This window comes from Calidris pugnax, unplaced genomic scaffold (assembly GCF_001431845.1).
Source record: "Calidris pugnax isolate Ruff unplaced genomic scaffold, ASM143184v1 scaffold18, whole genome shotgun sequence".
NCBI classification, from domain to species: Eukaryota; Metazoa; Chordata; class Aves; order Charadriiformes; family Scolopacidae; genus Calidris; species Calidris pugnax.
The window spans coordinates 14,064,059-14,083,881 of NW_015090812.1; the positions used below are offsets into that span (position 1 = coordinate 14,064,059).

The following is a 19,823-nucleotide window of genomic DNA, read 5'->3' on the forward strand; positions in this document are numbered from 1 at the left end:
TAGTCTGAATCTGTATTGTTACTCCAGCCTGATTTTTTTAACAGCTTATTACTCTTAGATTAAGTAAGTGGTGTCATTTGATGAAGTTTAAATTTTAAATAAAATACAATTCCAGAGAAGTATTTTTAAGAAATTTACCAGTACAGTTAGTTTTTAATGGTTTTGACAAGTTTTTCAGACATACATTATTTAGATTAGTAGATTCTAAGGTCCTCAATATAAGAGCTCTTCTTGTAAGGACAAAGACCATATTAAGAAAATATCAATCTGGCAAAGAGAATTTAATAATCAGCAACTGACAAAATGAAAGTCAGCGTTGCCGCAATGTGGACTCTTGTACTTAAGCATTATTACATTCCTGAGTAATTTTATATAATGGAGCTATGGCGGTGATGTAATCAAACTGTTTCCCCTGAATTGCAGTTCCAGTATTCTTTATGTACGATTTGGGGTCCTGGACCTTGAACAATGTGTCATTTAATTAAAGACTGCTTTACAATGGTCAGGCAAGAAGAAACTAATGTAAACTTGCCTTTTCGTGTCAATTCTGGAATTATTTTTTTACTTGGAAAAGCTCAATTTTTTGCAACTTTAGCTTTCTCCTGTAACAATGGTTTCTAACTTTTATTTTAAATAAATATCCAATTAAATTCAAAAGGTGTTCCAACACAGTACAACTGAAAGAGAGCTCAGGCTATTTCCATCCATGTGGAAATCGACCTCATCATTACTTCAGTAAGGCTTGTGGCATCCTGCGGGGACCGTAACACAAGATGCAGTAACCATCCCACTGCTGCACAGAGACCCCATCATCAAATTTCAGATTTTGAGCTGTTTTTACTTTGAACACTTTTCATGAATGGCTGAGTCCTTGTCTCTGGAGCACTTCAGGTCGAGGGAGGTGATTCTGCCCTTCTACTCTGCTCTCATGAGACCCCCATCTCGAGTATTGTGTCCAGCACAAGAAGGACAGGGCTTGTTGGAACGGGTCTAGCAGAGGGCCATGAAGATGATCAGAGGGATGGAGCACCTCTCCTGTGAGGACAGGCTGAGAGAGTTGGGTTCGATCAGCCTGGGGAAGAGAAGGCTCTGGGGAGACCTTATAGTGGCCTTGCAGTACCTAAGGGAGGCCTACAGGAGAGATGGGGGGGAACTTTTTATGAAGGAGTGGAACGATAGGATGAGGGGAAATGCTTTAAACTGAAAGAGGGGAGATTTAGATTAGAGATAGGGAAGAAATTCTTTACTCTGAGAGTGGAGAGAGACTGGAACAGGTTGCCCAGAGAAGCTGTGGCTGCCCCATCCCTGGAGGTGTTTGAGGCCAGGCTGGTTGGGGCTTTGAGCAATCTGGTCTAGTGGGAGGTGTCCCTGCCAGGCAGGGTGGTTGGAACTTGGTGGTCTTTAAGGTCCCTTCCAACCCAAACCATTCTGTTATTCAGAAAGCTGCCATAAAAATAGTCTGAGGATTTAAAAAAAAAACAAAAAGTAATTAATTAAACTCATTACTACATCTCAGCCTAAAATAAATTGGAAAGCTATAGCTGTAAAATTATCTGATAAAAGCAAAAATTTAAAATTTTAATGATTGCAGTGGACATGGAGTAAAGATTCACGATTTAAAGAAGTTTTGTTAATATCTTCTATTAATGAAAAAATAGGAGATGGTTTAGGGAGAATGTATTTCTGTCACTTTGTATATTATAGAAAACATACAGATGTTTGAAATTAGGCAATGTGAAGGCTGCCTGATTTTTCATTTACATTTCACTTGAAACAAGAGAAGGCATATTGCTTGCACCTTTGTTATCCAATCTTACGCTTGTTTATCAGGATATGAAGAAAAAAAAAAAAAAAGAAAAAAAGAGATGTAGCCAGTAGTTTTGTGTGTAGGTTTGTTATCCCTTTATTTGTCTGCCTCGGTTTAGGCAGGCTGTAGTGTAACATTGTTTGGCTAGTTTTATTACCTAATTGTTTCTGTAAAGAAAATATTGTTAATAAAAGCTCAGACACAAACAAGCTGTTGGAGAATCTGCTGTTACCAGATATCATTTGATCTACAGGAAGCTGTCACTGGACGTGCCCCGAGCTGGAGCTTAAATGTGAGCAAAGCCATGTTATCTGAGGCTCCAGTCTGATACTGTGAAGTGTTAAACAGCAGCTTCAGCCTGTGGCGTTGCTGCCATCACCCCCCGGTGCCTGACCAGCAGAAGATGCAGGGAGGGTGGTAAAGTCCTGTCTAACGTTGCAGCTGAACACTTCACAGTATCAAAGTAAAACCTTAGCTTGCTTGCTTTGATGGCCCAGATCATTCCAGTACCGTAGCGTTTTAGGGATGAAGGGGACGTTTCCCACAAATGACCTAATTTGAGAAAATTTTTTATTTGTTGCTAAAGATCCATGATTCAAAAGAGATTTACTATTTTTAACTCAGTATTTCTTTTGAATGGCATTTATTTCAGAACAGTAGTGGGTTTTTTAATAGGTACTACCTTTTGCATCTAAAAACTGAATTTATACACAGTTTCAGTCAGGGTTGGAGTATCTTGGTTATCTGTTATTTATAGCAGTTAGATTTGATTAATGAACATGTAAAAACAGACTTGTTTTGAATTTGAACATTTTCTCCTTGTTTTCTATGAAAAAAAAAAAAGGGACTTTACTTGGAAATCATGAATCATGCCATTCTCGAGATATAGATAAATTTTGCAATAGGGATTAAGTAAAATGCTTTAGCAGGGGAGTTGGATTAGATTATCTTTATGGTCCCTTCCAACTCTAAAAAATCAGTGAAATTCAGTGAAAATGGAAAGAATCGATTATGCAATGTTGGGGTTTAACACAAGGAAACCAATTGTTAATTACTGGGAAAGGGCAATGATCAGAAATCTGCTACCCACTGCCTTGTTAGCAGCGTAACGTTATCATGGATTTCAAGAAGGTAGCATTTAATTTTTGTAATACTTTTGCTGAGTGCCTTGCTAAGCAGAAATGCAAAAAACCATTGAAAGGTCTGGCAGAAGTAACTGTTGTTTTTAAGACTGGAACTTTTGAATTTGTATTCTCCTTAGTCTTCTCCTCACTAATGTGGGAGCTATGTAAAATAAGTCAGTTTACTCCTGTTCACACATAACAAAATTCATAATGGAGTGTGTCTGACACAGTTTCCTGCCTTTCTTAGCAAAGGGTCCAAAGATCAAATGCATTTTATTGAACTGTTATCTTGCTGCAGAAGTATCTCCATTACAATTGCAAGCAATTCTTAAGAAAATGTAAAGAGATGTTTTCCTTACTGATTCCTATACTCATCACGTAGTAAGAAACACTATTTCTAGTGTTATCTGCAAATCATATTGTATGAGTATTACTCTCTAAAATGTTGTTAAACTTTTTAATCCTTTCTTGTCATCATGGCACCGTTATTGTACTAGTAATCTGTAAAGCTTATAGTTATCTGTAAAGTTACAAGCTTGTTTCCAACTAATTGTTTTGCACTGAAAAATTTACCAACAACTAGAAAATGTCGTACTCTAACTGAAGATTGCTTTTTTTTCTCCTAGGTCGTCAAACTGAAGCAAATAGAACACACACTGAATGAGAAGAGAATATTACAAGCAGTGAACTTTCCTTTCCTTGTAAAACTGGAGTATTCTTTTAAGGTAATCGTTATTTTGAAAGTAGTTGTTTGGGTTTCAGGGAAAGGCATGCTCAAACTTTAGATATTAAAACATATAAATTTTACAGTACAATAGTTTAAGTACTTTTGTTTTCAAAGATGCTTAACTTGGATCTGTTACAAGGTCTTGAGCAGGAATTCCTGCTCTTGTGTGCACACTAGCACACACCTCAATTCATCAGGTGATGATTGAAAGGATATCTTCAAATAAATAAATGAAACTTAAACTCATAGAAATTTCGCTTGTTTTGGAGGGAAACTGGCTTTTGTATACAGCAGGGAGCTTTTAGGCATCATTCTGTCTTCAAGAGGAACCAAAGGATGTACTTCTGTACCAATATATGGAATAGTAAATTTGTAGTTGTTCTGCAAACTTTTCCTTGAGATCTATACCTGAAGCAGGTCTTAATGACAATCTTAACCATGAAGGAAAGAACTTTGAGGTTAGCTTCTAATTTCATGACAGTATGTGCTAGTCAGTCTGTAAAGAAATTGAGTATTTTCCTAATTTATAGAGTGATGTGTGTCCTGTATGTATTTCCTTCTGTGTTTGGGGTTTTTTTCTTTCTTAATACCATTTAAAATGAACAAATACGTTCTACCTTAATTTTTACAGTTTTCAGGGCTGGGGCTGGGGGAGGTGAGAATACCTCAGGTTGTCAATTTTGAACTTTGAAAAGTGCAAGGTCTCGTCTTGCAGTAGGCACCTTATCCTCTCTGCCTTCATGTTACTTATACACCATTCTGTGTCAGGAACTCACTAATTGTCTTTGTTCAAATTTATATTCATATATATTCATCTATTCTTGAGATAGATGATGCTCCTTTTGTCATGTGTGTCTGCACTTTTTTGAGAATTTCTACCTCTATTGCTTTATATTTGTTAAGTTCATTGGATGGCTACAATTTTTCATTTTCATTCTTTAAAAAAATATACTATATCCAGGCATTATAGAGACTATAGGATGCCTAATATGTATTTATATGTGTTTACTTGCTTCCTTAGGACAATTCTAATTTATACATGGTAATGGAGTATGTTCCTGGTGGTGAAATGTTTTCACATCTAAGAAGAATCGGAAGGTTCAGGTAAGAGTAGTAATGACATTATTCCTTTAAAAAGGCTTATGTTGCTAATTTGGGAAGAGGGTTTTATAAAATTTGTTAGTATTGACGAAAAAATTCTGAAGGAGTAAGTGCATTTAATTTACCCTTCTTTCAAAGACTTAACTAACTTGTAATTATTTCTTATTTTTCTATTAGTTAATGCAGGCTTTTGTGATCTATGCACGATAGAATCTTGGAATTCCTATTCATATTGTCACTGAAATTGATGATATTTTCTAAAAGTTAAATTTAAAGTCCAAGCTCTGTATTGTGGGTTGTGATTTGGATGTATACTTTAGCTGCAAGACTTAATTAAATTTAGAGAATGAGTGCATCAATTCTACAACGATCAATGTTTGTGCTTTTTTTTCCTGTTACACAGTAAAAGAACCAGTTAAAAGATACTTAATTTGTCTATCCCTGGTAGTTACATGGTTGTTTCAGTATCTTAGCATAGTATTGGGGTACTTAATATTCTTTTAATTCTTCACAGTGAACCACATGCACGGTTTTATGCAGCTCAGATAGTGCTAACATTTGAGTACCTCCATTCATTAGACCTCATCTACAGAGATCTAAAGCCTGAAAATCTTTTAATTGATCAGCAAGGATACATCCAGGTATGATATTCTTCATATATTTAGGTAGTGGAGTCTTGTCTTAGGGTGTAGGGTTAGGTAATTCTAGTAAATGTGTTCAGAATAAATGGTGTGAAGCTGGTTGGTATGTTATCATGTGTTCAGGGAGCATTAAACTGCCCTACTGCTTACAAATGGTTAAAACCATTGGATTGTACTTCCTCTGACTAAAAGTAAGTATGCACAATGGAGCTGTCTGCAGTTGAGCGAATTGTCAAGGTTTCCCTTGGGGTCTGTGGTGAGAAGTAGGTTCATCTGACCTATTTTATACCTGTGCCCTAGAACAAGATGAAAGGTGCCCTAAAATGTCTGATTCTCTGCATTGTCTATATAAGTAGTTTAGGATAACCAGCTTAGATATCAACACCAACATTATAGTACTTAATTTACATCAGGTGAATCCCACTCTTGAAGAGTTCTAACCTCCGCACATCTGAAGTAAGAACTGAGTTGAGATCAGATCAGAATTGCAGTGTTGCAAATGACAACTTTGTTTTTGCAACAGCCTATTGCAGCACCTCCTCATCTTCCTTTTTGCTCTTATGTTTTTTGATGTAAATGGCAAATGGGAAGGTGGTAATACAGGAACAAGCACTCTGCAATGCTTAAATGTCCTTAAACTATAGAATCTCATCTTTCCTTATTGCGTCACCTTTTGCCATAGCAGAATCTAACAGGAAAATACATAGTAAAAATGTTTCATAAAGATTCATATCTTGCATTGTTTATAACTGTAAAATAATTTTGCATGGAGAATAAATTGACACTGTAGGGAGAAGAGAAATGCAAGTTCTGTTAATGTAGTTGGCGAGCACCGTTAATGTGAAGCTATGAATGGCTTACTCCAGACTCTCTATATGCAACACTATGTTTTTGTAGTAGTGGGCAAACTGCAAATGATAATGGATCCAGCCATCACTCTTCCCATGTAAGGCCGGTTCAATTCTGCTTCTGAACAGAGAAGGGGGCTTTGTGTTCATATGTTGATACTGCAGCTCCAACTAAATTTTATTTAGAAACTCCATTCATTTTCTTTTTGAATTTTAAAGCCATCACCGTTTGTCCCATGCCCGTAGTGTATTCTTCTTACGTAGACTGATGGGCATTCAGAAACACAGAAATGATTCTTTGCTGACTGCAGCAGGTCTGCCTAGTCAGCACATCACCCTCTCCATTCAGTTCTAGCTGTGATTGCTGCTGTTTCTATGAAAAATGAAGCAACGGCTGCCTTGATAGTTTAGAACTTGGCTTGTTAAATTGTGACGTTAGTGCATCGGAAATATCAGCACATGTTATTGTGTAATTAGCAATGATTATCATTGTGGTACACTGTATTTTCTCAGGGAATGGGTCAAAAATGATTCCAAAAGAAGGAAACAAAAGAAACAGATCCCCGAACAAGCATAGACTTGATATCTTGAAACTGATCCCAGAATTTCTCATGTAACTCCCAACCCTCCGTATGTATTCCACAGTATGGTCCAGGAAAAATCACAGGGAAGATGTTACTGCATACACAGTTATGAAAACTTACTGCAGAAAACATGACAAATGGTACAAAGAATTTATAATAGACAAGAACTTGCCATTAGTGAATACACTTCCCCCTAGTCCTCAAATAAACAACTTGACTCTGGTGATGCTTTCAAAGATACTCAGAATCAGAAGTTACTGGAAGACCTCTTTTATGTTGTCTTATTCCCACACTAATTTTATATATAACCTTTATACACTTATGCAATAAAATCCCAAATTTACAATGCTGGTGGATATCTTGACCTTTTTTGTGATTCATTTGTTAATGAAAGGAAAAGATAAATATCTTGTTCATATTCATGTTCTTTAAACTTTCAGCAGTATAAACAGTCTGATGTGAAAAGTATAAGAGAATTTATTACTGTAATTGCAGTACATGTGGAAGATTAGTAAGCCATAGTTACTACTGATTTTTTAAAATTATCATTAGGAGCCGGTGTCAGGGGGAAATATGCATTTAGTCTTATGTATTAATTTTATCATGAGAAACCTTCTATCTATCTGAATTCGAAGTATCAAAAGGACTGGCTACTAAAGGTACATCTGACTATATGATACTGTGTGATTTGAGAAACAAATTTTCACTCTGTGTGAAATAGCTTTCCAAAATATTTCAAAAGTACTCAATTTTAAATTTCTTTGTAGAAATGCACTTACAGTCAATTTATTTCTTCTGATGACAGGTCACGGACTTTGGCTTTGCAAAAAGAGTAAAAGGAAGAACTTGGACGTTATGTGGGACTCCAGAATACCTGGCACCTGAAATAATTCTTAGCAAGGTACTTTGTCTTGTCATTCAGCCATGCATTTGATGCCATTAAAACTTATCACCCAGTTATTAAGCTGTGAGGGATAAACAATTGGTGATACTTCCGAAACTCAGAGCGTGACTAGTCAACTCCTTATGAATTACAGAAAATGCCATTGTTGTATTGTGAATATTTTTTCAGTATACTAAAACTTACTACAAAACATGGATTTTCAGATAACTGTACAGAACTTTCTACATATGCTTGCTGTGTAACTTGTGAGGAGAAAAAGGGATTTAAAGAATCTGTAATTCGGTTATTAACTAGCATCCTTATCAGAACAGCAGATCTGAGCGATTACATTCTGAAGTGTTAACAGACTAGAACAGGAGCTCCAGAAGTAAAAAGAAATCACATATTGGATGAATCAGTAGTCATAGAATCGTAGAATGGCTTGGGTTGGAAGGGACCTTAAAGACCACCAAGTTCTAACCCCCCTGCCGTGAGCAGGGACACTTCCCACTAGACCAGGTTCTTCAAAGCCCCATCCAGCCTGGCATTGAGCACTTCCAGGGATGAGGCATCCACAGCTTCTCTGGGCAACCTTTTCCAGTGTCTCTCCACCCTCAGAGTAAAGAATTTCTTCCTGATCTCTAATCTAAATCTTTCGGTTTAAAACTGTTTCCCCTTGTCCTATCATTACACTCCCTCATACAGAGTGTCCCCCCCCATCTCTCCTGTAGGCCCCCCTTAGGTACTGGAAGGCTGCTATAAGGTCTCCCCGGAGCCTTCTCTTCTCCAGGTTGAACAACCCCAACTCTCTCAGCTTGTCATCGTAGGAGAGATGCTCCAGCCCTCTTATCATCTTCATGGCTCTCTGCTGGACCCACTCTGACAGGTCCATGTCATCCTTATGTTGGGAGCCCCAGAACTACATGCAGTACTCCAGGTGGGGTCTCATGAGAGTAGAGTGGAGGGGCAGAATCACCTCCCTTGGCCTACTGGCCACACTTCTTTTGATGGAGCCCAGGATATGGTTGGTTTTCTGGGTTGCAAGAACACATTGCTGGGTTATGTTGAACCAATACCCCCAAGTCCTCCTCCTCAGGGCTGCTCTTAATTTGTTCTCCACCCAACCTGTATTTCTGCTTGGGATTACCCCACCCTAGATGCAGTTCTTGGCCTTGTTGAATTTCATCAGATTCTTAGGGGTCCAGCCATCAAACCTGTCCAAGACCCTCTGGACATCCCTTCCCACTAGCATGTCAGTTGCTCCACACATCTTGGTATTGTCAGCAAACTTGCTGACAGTGCACTCTGTCCCACTGTCCGTGTGGCTGACAAAGATGCTAAACAGCACCAGTCACCAGTCCCAGTACCCACCCCTGAGGAACGACTTGCTGACAGTGCACTCTGTCCCACTGTCCGTGTGGCTGACAAAGATGCTAAACAGCACCAGTCACCAGTCCCAGTACCCACCCCTGAGGAACGCCACCCATCTTTAAATAGCTAGTTGAAGAACACTTCAGGTTTGAGGCACTTGATGTGAAATCAAACATGACAAACCACTGGGTTTACACGTGCAGTACATGCAGTCCAAGCTTACTGTTGATCCATTTGTGTCTAGTACTAGCACTAGGAGTTTGAACATAGAGGAAGTACTATTTATCATATAGCTGTTCATCTGTAGCCCTTTGTTTTGCAAAGAAAGAATATCTTATGGAACTGCTTATGATAGAAACAGTCATAATGCATAATGTTAAATTATGCATTCAGTATGTGGTGTAATGAAATGTTATTTAGACTTTTGCAGGTCTAAAAATAAACCAAAAATATTTTTATTTGGGAAGAAAAAGCTCATTATTTGCAGCCCTTTTGCACCTATGCAGCTAAAGCAGCAGAAGAAATTGCAATGTGTCTCCTACAAACTCTCCATAGTAGGTTTTCCAGGACAGACTGGGTCTTAGCCCTGAGCTTTGTAAAAGAGAACACACATTAAATCGATGTGGTTTGTGAGGTCTGTCTCTTTTAATATTGAGTTGGATCTACTACTGATTTTATGTTCAGGCTTTAAAGATCAGATCATAAATGACTCTATAACAGCTAATAAACTAAACTTTTAAGCTCTTGTAGCTCGTTTACTAAATATGAAAATGTATGTTCTGAAAAGTGGATTAAAACACAAAAACTGATGGTATTCAAGAAGGGAAGTGTTGTTATGTTTAATAAGATTTCAAAGATTTGAAAGAAGTTTCAATCATTCTGTAGCAAGATTATTTAACTAAGTAAGTTGTGCCCATTTCTGTCACTTAGGGAGTTTTGTCACATTGGTGTAAAGACACCAGTGAAGCTCAGGGCAAGAACATGTGCAAAATGTTTCATTCTCATCACTGCATATTAGGCTTTAAGTATATTGCTGTTGGAATCTATGAACTTCACTTTGGTTTGAACTAGGCTGTAAGTTCTGTATTAAACAAGCAATAACACATTTGCTTTTTTTGCATTGCATAGATATATATTGAAAATCTTAAAGTATGTTAGAATTGTACTAGCAGTGGTGTTTCTCATTTTATCTAGGGTTACAACAAGGCGGTGGATTGGTGGGCGTTAGGAGTGTTAATCTATGAAATGGCAGCTGGATATCCCCCGTTCTTTGCAGATCAGCCCATTCAAATTTATGAGAAGATTGTGTCTGGCAAGGTGAGTGAAGGCTCTGTGTGTTTTTGCAAATGCAGGTTTTTGTTTGTGCAGAACTTGGTTTTTGTGTGGAGTAGATGCAGAATTTGCTGGCTACTAGGCAGGGAGCAATTTGGAAAAAATATGGGAAAAGTTTGTAATGTGTACTTCATAGGCGCAGATATTGTTACAGTGATATTAAAAATTAAAGTTCTGAAAATATGTTCCCTGCTTTCAAATTGAAAATTCAAGTTATTAAATTTACGGACATTGTGGTATTAAATCTTTTTATGCTTGGATAAAAATGATTCAACAGCTATTAACAACTCGATAGCTGTATGCTGAATTAGCCTAGCTATTTTCTTTTCTTGAAATATATTTGCAGCTTTTGCGAAGCTCTAAAGAGATATATATTGAAAATATATAATTCCATAATTAATAGTAGGTTTCTTGACTCCTGTAGTTCAAGAAATGTCTGATGTTCTGTTCAGCATTCATTGTTACATAAAATTTTCAAAAAGTATTTCCAACTTTTCCCTTTTATTTTTCGTGAATATCTCTTAGTGTGCCAGCATAAAAATGTGATCATTCTGTTTCTCCTTCTGGGCAGTATTGTCTCTTTATGTTTCTTTGTGCTTACTTGAGTTGTTACAGATCTTCTCTTCCTTGTCACTGCATAGATACATGCTGTGCTGCACCTTATGTACTTCTGTAATTCTGACCAAGAGAAACACCTCAGTAGGCCCCATGGTGCACTGCAAGAGGAGAGATTCCTTGGCTAGGACCTTATTTAAATCACAAAGGCAGTTGCTCTTTGAAAGGCTATAGTACTGTGACCCTTCAGCTGTCTCCATGAATATATGGGTATTAATTTAGGAAGATATATTTTAAAAAAATATTTATCTTGGAAACTAAAAAAACTTGGGCATTTTTCACAGTCCTATCTAATTTGTTTGACATTTGTACTTTTGATCATCTGCCTCCTTTACTGAGCCCATGGATAGATGGTTGCAGAAACAACACTGGACTCAAACTCTGGAAATTCCAACATTCAGTTCTCAGCTGGCATTACATTTCCTTTATAACCTTAAGTCTTTCATTTAATCTACCTCATGTGCTTAGTTCTCTGCTTAAACAACTTGAGTTAATGTTTCCTTTACTTCTCAGCTGTCTAGATATTGCATTCATAGAAACCTGTGAATTTCTAGTGTACTACGATAGAGCCATATTGACAGCTAAACTGAAGCAGTGTCCTTGATTACCAGACCTCTTGAATTTTGCAACGTCTTTTTATGTTAAATAATTCAATGTTCTGCATTTATGTCATAACTGATCAGCAAAATATAGGGAGTGTCAAACGCTGAAACTACAGGCATGACAAATACAACTTTCTGCCTGTTCTTTTTCTCTCTTCCATCTCAAATGGTGTCAATGGATCTTTAGCTAATAAAACCCTATGCAATTACATCCCATAAATCATCTTCAGATATTTCTCAGCCAGGTTTGAGTTACTTGTATTGGCAAGTCACTCGTGCTATCTTCAAATAGTGCTATATTATTTATGTAAGACTCTTGATGTTGGTGTATTTAGTTATCAGAAACAGGTTACAGTATAGCATAAAGTTCCAGATTGCTGAATATTCAGTTTTCATGTGAAAATTCAATTTCAGAGTGTGTCCATATGTTTATATGCTGTGTATATGCTATACTATACCTCCCGTGTGGATGTGTATATAATATAATCTAAAAATGTATTCCTAGAAAATAGTTGAGAACACTTTGAGCTGAGACACTAAGTTAAATTTAGCTTTTTATCATTACATTAAATTAGTATTTTTCCTCAATCAGATTTAGAAACTTCCAGCTCAAAAAACAGTAGATGCACAAGGTAGTGCTACTGATAAAGGCTCTGTGAAACAGAAATACATGTGTGACAATTCTCATCTCTCTTTTTATGCATTCCTACTTGATTTGTTTTTCAAGGAAGAACAGAAAATAGCCCTAATATTTCCTTTTGTGTGAACGCTGTTTTATTTCACAGGGGGGAGAACCAAATTTGTATGTTGTTTTTTAATGTTGTGGATGTGTATTTTTAGGTAAGGTTCCCATCACACTTCAGTTCAGACCTAAAGGATCTTCTAAGAAATTTACTCCAGGTAGATTTGACCAAACGATATGGAAATCTCAAGAATGGTGTAAATGACATAAAGAATCACAAGTGGTTTGCAACTACAGATTGGATTGCCATTTATCAGAGAAAGGTAAGACCCTTCCTGATTAAAACTATTACAGGTCTTTAAGGGGTTGAAGTAAAATTTCTAGTTATTTTGCTCATTTTTGCTTTCTGAAATCTATCACTTCTAATTAAACTAAGAAAAGGTGAAAGTAGTTCTATCTTTAACATTCTGAAGGGTTTGTATTGATTGAATTATGTTTGTTTCTTGTTAGTATTTTTTCCTGGACCTCTGTGTACATTCATGTTCTCTTAACAGGTGTTGTGCTTTAGTCTATTTCTGGAATATCTCAGAATGAGCCATCTCCCGCCTCTCTCGCTTTTTATTTAACCCCTGCTATAGTGGCATCTATAAATACTCCTCCACAGCAGAGAGGAATCTGTTTTCCTTTCCAGCTAGTTCTTAGCAGTCAGACTGTGCTTCAGTGTGGAGGAGCTCTAGCCAAAGCTGGAGCTTTGCTTTTGCTGCTGAAGTATGCTCCCTCCTCCTTGCTCTTGCTTTATCTGTGGTTGGAAGAGGGTCAGATGCAGAGAGCGTTTACTCAGTCTTCAGTGTCTGCTGAGCAGCTTTTGCCTTCTGACACTGCACTGGAATTGACTGCAGTTCCATCAGCTGCAGTAACGGAGAAAGCCCTGCTGAACACTGTTTTCTGGCATTTTTTTAGAATGGTTTTCTAGCCCTGCTTGGCCAACGTGACTTGCAGTGTGGTTTTTAGAGAGTCCGTGCCCAGTTTGCACTGTGAACTTCAGGCTTGCATAAGAAGGAAAGCAATAGAACTGAGAATATTTTCAGAGCGCAAGCAGCCATTAAAATACTGGTTTGAGAGAAGCAGTCACTGGCTTCTGCCAGGATGCATGAAACAGAGCTGCGACAGGAAACTGGGAAAGGGATGAGGATGGTGACAATTCAGACTAGGTCTGTCTTCCAGTAGCTCCAAAGCTCCCATTCTCCTTCAAGGTAGAGTCCAAGTTCAGTATCTATATAGTAGTGAGTTACTAGAAACAGATAAGAGATTATTTTTTTCTCTCATATGCAACCTCTGAATTCTTGTTTTTTCAATAGACAACGATAAAAGACTAAAATAATTTCATTGGTGTTGTCCCAGAAGACTCAGGTGGAGAAATAATTTTGTGTCCAGATATTGGTAAAAAGGTTAGAATCAAGTGATAACATTTCAAGGAATTGGTTGACATGGTTAAAGTGCTAAGTCTTGATTATAGAGGCATGAACTTGCTATTGTAATAGCAGTATTTTAAAGGCCAAACCTAAATACTAACAATAGTTTCTAAAAAGAAACTGGTTGGTTGGCTACGCAAACTGACAGTACAGTTGTTGTAGTATTCACTAATGTAATAATTATTAGAAGACAGGGTACAATTAACATATCTTCTATTCTTTCTATTTATTAAGTATAGATGTTTTAAGAAAAGATTCCCATCGCAGAATTGTAATTACCTGTTCTTTGCTTTCTTAATGCCTGTTTACAAGGCAGTTTTATATGCACTGTGTTTCATTCCCCAGTATGCTGTCTGGGGACACCCAGGCCCATAATATTAAATCAGATGTTTTAATAGCGTGCTAAATATTTTTAGCATTGCTAGGGCACTGCTGTAGAGAATTACTTTACAGAAACAATAAATATTTTAAAACGTGAACAGTCAGAATAGCTATTACTAGTTTTAAAGAACTGAAAACTGATGCTGAGTAAGTTTGAAGCTTCTAGTTACAAGGAATAAATACTGTAATACTAAGGGTCTGAAACAACAGCATGGATTGTACAGTCATGGAAATACAGCAATAAACTTCGGGTTTATCCCAGCTTTTCACAGTGGCTGTTACCACAGCATGTATTTTCCTGAATAAACGTGCTGTTCCCTGGCAGCTAATGTAACGTGAATAATTTGTTCTGCTACAGTTATAAGTGAACCAGCCAATTCCTTAATATTTCAGATAAGATCAAGTTCTGTTTTGTGTTTGTGTAGCTGTTTATTAAAATGCTGCCTGATAATATGGTTGTACTTAGGGCCAAACAAGTACTTCTGCCATAAACTAGTGTTATCTCTGCAATCTCTTTTTAGTGATTTCCTTAGTGAAGATAATAGGAAAAAGTCTGAGGCATCTCATTTGATTGTTCTAAAATTCCAGCAGTAAATAAGATATTTTTTTGTGCTCTGAGCTTTGTTGTAAGCAAGTAATTGAAAATCAGTTTGAAAAGACACAGAGACAGAATGCGGGTAACGGTAAATGTGTGGCTTTGTAAGTTGGGTATGTACATAGAGTCTGTGTTCTCTCAGGATAAGTCACCTAAACACGTACATTGTTTTAGGAATAAAAGGATACACACCTGACAATTGTAGCGGTGTATGAATGCAGAAAGTTATTGTTGTTTCTTGGGGGTGTATAGTGTTATCACCCGAAGTCAGCAGAGTTTAATTCAGATTAGTCTTTTCTGTACCTCTTCGATTTACCGATCCACGCACAGATCCTGCCATCAGTGATGGCCCTGGGGCTCTGGGCAGTCCCACCCCCTGCCTCAGCTGGAGCCGTGGCTGCCTCCCACCGCACTGCTCTGGTACTCCTGCTCCTCGGGGTACCCCTGAGAGACACTTCTCTGATGGCTTTGCATTTCCCGGTTTAAATTTGCTGCACCTCGATAATTTGGCTATAATTTTGCTTACCATAAAAACGGATAAATCAGGCAGGTGTCAAATGAAAAGGAGGAATGTGGTACTGACAATCACGCCTCTAACTCCAGTTTGTCCTAGCCCGGTTTCAGTAGAATCTTGCCTTCTCCCTGGTCTTCCATTCTCTCTGGTCCCTTCCTTACCATCCATTCTTCATATTTGCTTCCTGTCAAGCCTAAACCCTGCTCACTCCTTTCAGCATGCAGTTGATTCTAAAATTTACGTTATTTTAAGAAGTAATTAAGCTTCATTTTGAACTTTATGAGGTGAGATAGATTAGAAGGTTAAGATTTGAATTGATATTAGCTGAGTGAAGATGGAATTTAGTAGTCTGTTCCCTTAAACGGCATGTAAGCATCTGCAAGTTGGGAACGACAACTTCTTTATCTTTTTTCTTTTCTTTTTTTTTTTTTTTCCCCTGGCTGTGCTGGGACAGCGTAAGCTGTTAGCCAGTGAAAGTGCAGGTATGTCCCTGTGCAGAGCTGAAGTGCGCTAATTGGGACAGAGAGATTAAGAATATAAAATTGTAGCCAGACCCAAGGATTTTGTTTAAGGTCAACCTCAAAAAGCTGCAGGTTCCCTCAACTTTAAGAAGCCGCAGTGAAGAGGGTCCTTGGAAAACGACCAATTCCAGCACCAGAGTGTGGAAGGCTCACTACTGGGCAGGGGTGGGACATGTGCCCAGGCTCAAGGCTAACGGAGCGTATCTGTGGATTTGAGGATGTGCAGGCAGCCTTTACCAGGAGGGGTTTTCCATCCTTGCTTAGAGCTGCACTGACTCCCCATGTAATTTTTGAGTGACCCCTTCAGGCCATTGCTTGTCTCTCAGTTGTGGCCTATTTTTGAGAAGGCTTTCATTTCTCACTTACAGTTAGGTCCTAGGAGGAACTTTGTAGGAGATGCAGAACAAAATGTTTTAAACTTGTGCTAGGTTAGTTTTTATTTGGAAATGGAGGATTTTGGGGAAGTAGGAGGAGGGGGGTTCAAAACAGCCCTGAGATTTCCCAGTTGTGTTGATGGCAATCGGTCAACTTCTCTGCTTCTGCCAAGACCCTGTGACTGTTAGACGCCGCCCTGGGAGCTGCACCACGCAGCGGGTGAGCTGAGAGCACGGTCTCTTCTGCAAGAACAGAGCTAAACTTTGCTTTGAAGTGGAAGTAACTTTTTATTGATGTTTGTCTGTGAGGTATTAGTCTTTTTCGACTTGGATTCATACATCTGGGCCTGCACCTTCTTAGTCTGGTTTTATGTATGTGCCACAACTTGAAGCTGGTTCACTGTAATATCTGGTTTCTTGGCAAGATTAGAAGAGTAATGGGAATATTGTTGTGCTCGTTATCACAGTGTTCAATCTAGAGATATTGGGCCGATAACATCTCATGTGTGCTTTTTTTTTCTTCCCCAAATACAGGTAGAAGCTCCATTCATACCAAAGTGCAGAGGCCCTGGAGATACCAGCAACTTTGATGACTATGAAGAAGAAGATATTCGTGCGTCTCTAACAGAAAAATGTGCAAAAGAATTTGCTGATTTTTAGTAGGCGTAAGAGGACAAGATGACATCAGGGCTCACATTGGGATCTTTGCACTCTGTTAACAGATGAGGTGGAGCTGAGACCATCATATGTCAAAACAGTTACCTAGTTACTTCATTCCACAAAGCTGACTGAGGTCTTTATTGCCATCTTCCATGTGTGCAGGTTGCACCAACCCTTCTAACTAGGCACAATTAAGCAAGCACTGTTTGTGCAGTAACACAGAATAATAGACCACTTTCCTACTTAACTTTGGTTTCTGTCGTTCTTTGTTTCTGTGTATTGTTCATTTTCCCCCTTTAAAATGAAGTAGTTTTTTACCCAAGAATGCTCCATTTTATTTTGAATAATGTATTATTTGTGTGAGTGAAATGGAAGGTGTTGCGGCTAGTGTGATTTAGACTGAAGTGAAAGATAAATGTTGCTTCTAGTCTGTGCCAGCCAATAATTCTTGTCTGTCTTGTGTCTGATGCTACAATTTATAATAATTTTTTAGTAGCTCAGACTAAACCTAGCCAACATTTTTAGCATTTTTGAAGGTAGTATTTATCGCCATATAAATGTCTGCTAAATTAACTTAAAAACATTTCTTCCTGGAGACTGACCAAAATTCAGTAGAATCAATTGGATGGCTTAAGTAGGGGACAGTAGCTAGACCCCGTGCCTTGGTTTTCTACATCCCTGCAGTTTTCATCACTGCCTCCTTCCTTTGTATTTCCCACCTGGGCGGTAGGTAAATTGCCACAACCAGACTGCACCACGGAAAGCTCGCAGTCTGGGCAGAGGGATTAATCCATAATCCACCTGGTCTGGATTTTGGACCATGTTTAACCAAGTCAACTTACCAGCATTTCAGTTGGCAGGTATGAAATGGCTTTTTTAAGAACATGAACCCTAAACTCTTAAAGGAAGTTTTGGTCAGTATTGTAGAGAATATGACTCATTTTGATTCACTGGGTTTTTTTGTTTGTTGTTTGTTTTGTTGTTTGGTTTTTTGTTGTTTTTTTTTTTTTTTTAAGAAAAAGCCAATATTTGGGCTCCCAAAATATTCCTTGTTTTGAGCCTTTTTTTGATTAAAAAAGGCATCCATTAAAGAGAAAACCACCACACCACAAAAAGTAAAATGCGCTCTGCCATTAGCTATGAAAAAAAAATGGTTTAGCAAATGCAAAATAATGTTGTAGATGCATTGCTGGATGAACACGGTTATTTTTTGTTAGCTGTTAAGAATAAGAGGTTATTGCCAAGTTTTTATTCTGGTATACTATATTAGTAAACTGAGGATGGAGTACTGCTACAATCATTTTCTTTTTAACTACAGCACTTCATTCACGAAGAAAAGAGACAAAGTTTAAAAACTGCAACAGCTGGGTTTATTTTAGTTGCGTTGTGTCTTCATTTCTAACCTACTTTCTTTCAATCAAACAGAATGTATGGTCACACAGATATAAGTATCCGGGCTTAATTGTTTTGTATACTCTCACCAACTGACTTAAAAGATACCGCTACCATGTGCTAGCTTTGGGCACTTTTACACATTTATTTCAATGTTAATAATCAGTGGCTCAGCACTTTTTTGGGGGTTGCTTTTAAACTTATTCATAGTAGTTTTATTTGTACACTCGATTCTGGCTGTCTCGGTGACCTGTCTTAAAACAGCACATCTAAACAGTTTAAACTAGACTCATATTTTATGATAAATTTACATGCATACAAGGATGAATTGTTTTTAAACAACAACAACAACAAAAGAGCTATATTGATACATAGCCATTGTATTTGTTTGGACGTCGGTGCAAAGCAGCCACTGGCATTCCTTCCTTTTAATCTGTATGACACTCCTGTAAGAAAAGCCTTTGTAGACTTTTACAAGAAGAGAATGAAACGTACCATCCAACATTCTGTATGTTTAGGTTGTTGAGCATTTTTGCACAACGTCATTAGGAGGCTGACACTGAATGCAGTCTTTGTCCACCCATATTTACATATGTGCAAGAAAAGTATAAGATACTTTGCTGTAGCAAATTTTATGTAACAAAAATATATCGTCACATTAATAAATTTAAAGAAATCCTTTGTATGAAAATGTTAAAATCTTTTGTATTTCATTTAGACCAAGGACATGCTGCTGTATGCTAGCTGTATGCGATAAATTCTACAGTAACTTTGTTGTCGTTTATGAACTTTAAAAGATTTTAATAAATGTTGGAGATCACAATTTGATTCTGTTATGATTTTAATTTTTAATCATTACATTTATAATTCTAGTAAGGCTCAGAGATTTTTCTGTTTTGTAAAATACTGTAATCATTCATCTTGCGTGTACAATAAGACAAAAGTCTAGGAAATTGGTTCTGACATGTCTGTCTGATATCCAGATTAAATTCTACGTGGGCATAAGTGGAAAAGTCATCTTAATGCCATGATATTATGCTATTTTTTGATTTTATGAAAATCCTGTTAGAAAGTAAAATACTTTTCCAATATGGCATAATAGACTTCAGTATGGAAATGAGATTCTATTTTGGAAAAGGAGGGGAAGTGTGCAATTTCCAAGGCATTAGTGAGTACATTTGACAATGTGAGTATTATACAACCCTCTCATTTAAACACAGTCATAAAATATAACTACAGAATATTATGTTACCTGTATTTAATTTGAAAAATCCTTTTCACAATATGGAAAAATTGTATATCTATGACAGTAGAAGCTTGTTAATTTTACACATTTGAGGAATTAAGTGTTGAACTATATGGTATATTTTAATTGTACTCTAGTTGTATGTAACTTTCATTTCCAACATAAAGGATTGTATCTCATTAAGTAAATTGCTTTTTTATTATCTTGTCAGTTGCATTAAAACCCTTATTTTTAAATCCTTTAAAGTATTTTACTAATTTTTGCAAATAATTAGATGTTTTTAAGTGCTGCAATAGTGTGCAATATAGTAAACATTTATATACAGAAGTGCAAATTAAATTATGTACAACA

At 37.3% G+C, this 19,823-nt stretch overlaps 1 protein-coding gene across 3 annotated transcripts in view; it reads left to right on the forward strand.

The window, feature by feature from the left end:
* The window catches only part of PRKACB (protein kinase, cAMP-dependent, beta catalytic subunit), a 39,096-nt gene extending 19,273 nt beyond the window's left edge, over positions 1–19,823 (forward strand). For all 3 annotated transcript variants that reach the window (XM_014939256.1, XM_014939257.1, XM_014939258.1), the window contains 7 exons: positions 3,558–3,656; positions 4,680–4,762; positions 5,274–5,400; positions 7,638–7,733; positions 10,281–10,403; positions 12,476–12,640; positions 16,709–19,823. In XM_014939256.1, the coding sequence (XP_014794742.1) occupies positions 3,558–3,656; positions 4,680–4,762; positions 5,274–5,400; positions 7,638–7,733; positions 10,281–10,403; positions 12,476–12,640; positions 16,709–16,834 (819 nt within the window). In that variant the 3' untranslated portion in view covers positions 16,835–19,823. The remainder of the gene's footprint in view (positions 1–3,557; positions 3,657–4,679; positions 4,763–5,273; positions 5,401–7,637; positions 7,734–10,280; positions 10,404–12,475; positions 12,641–16,708) is intronic.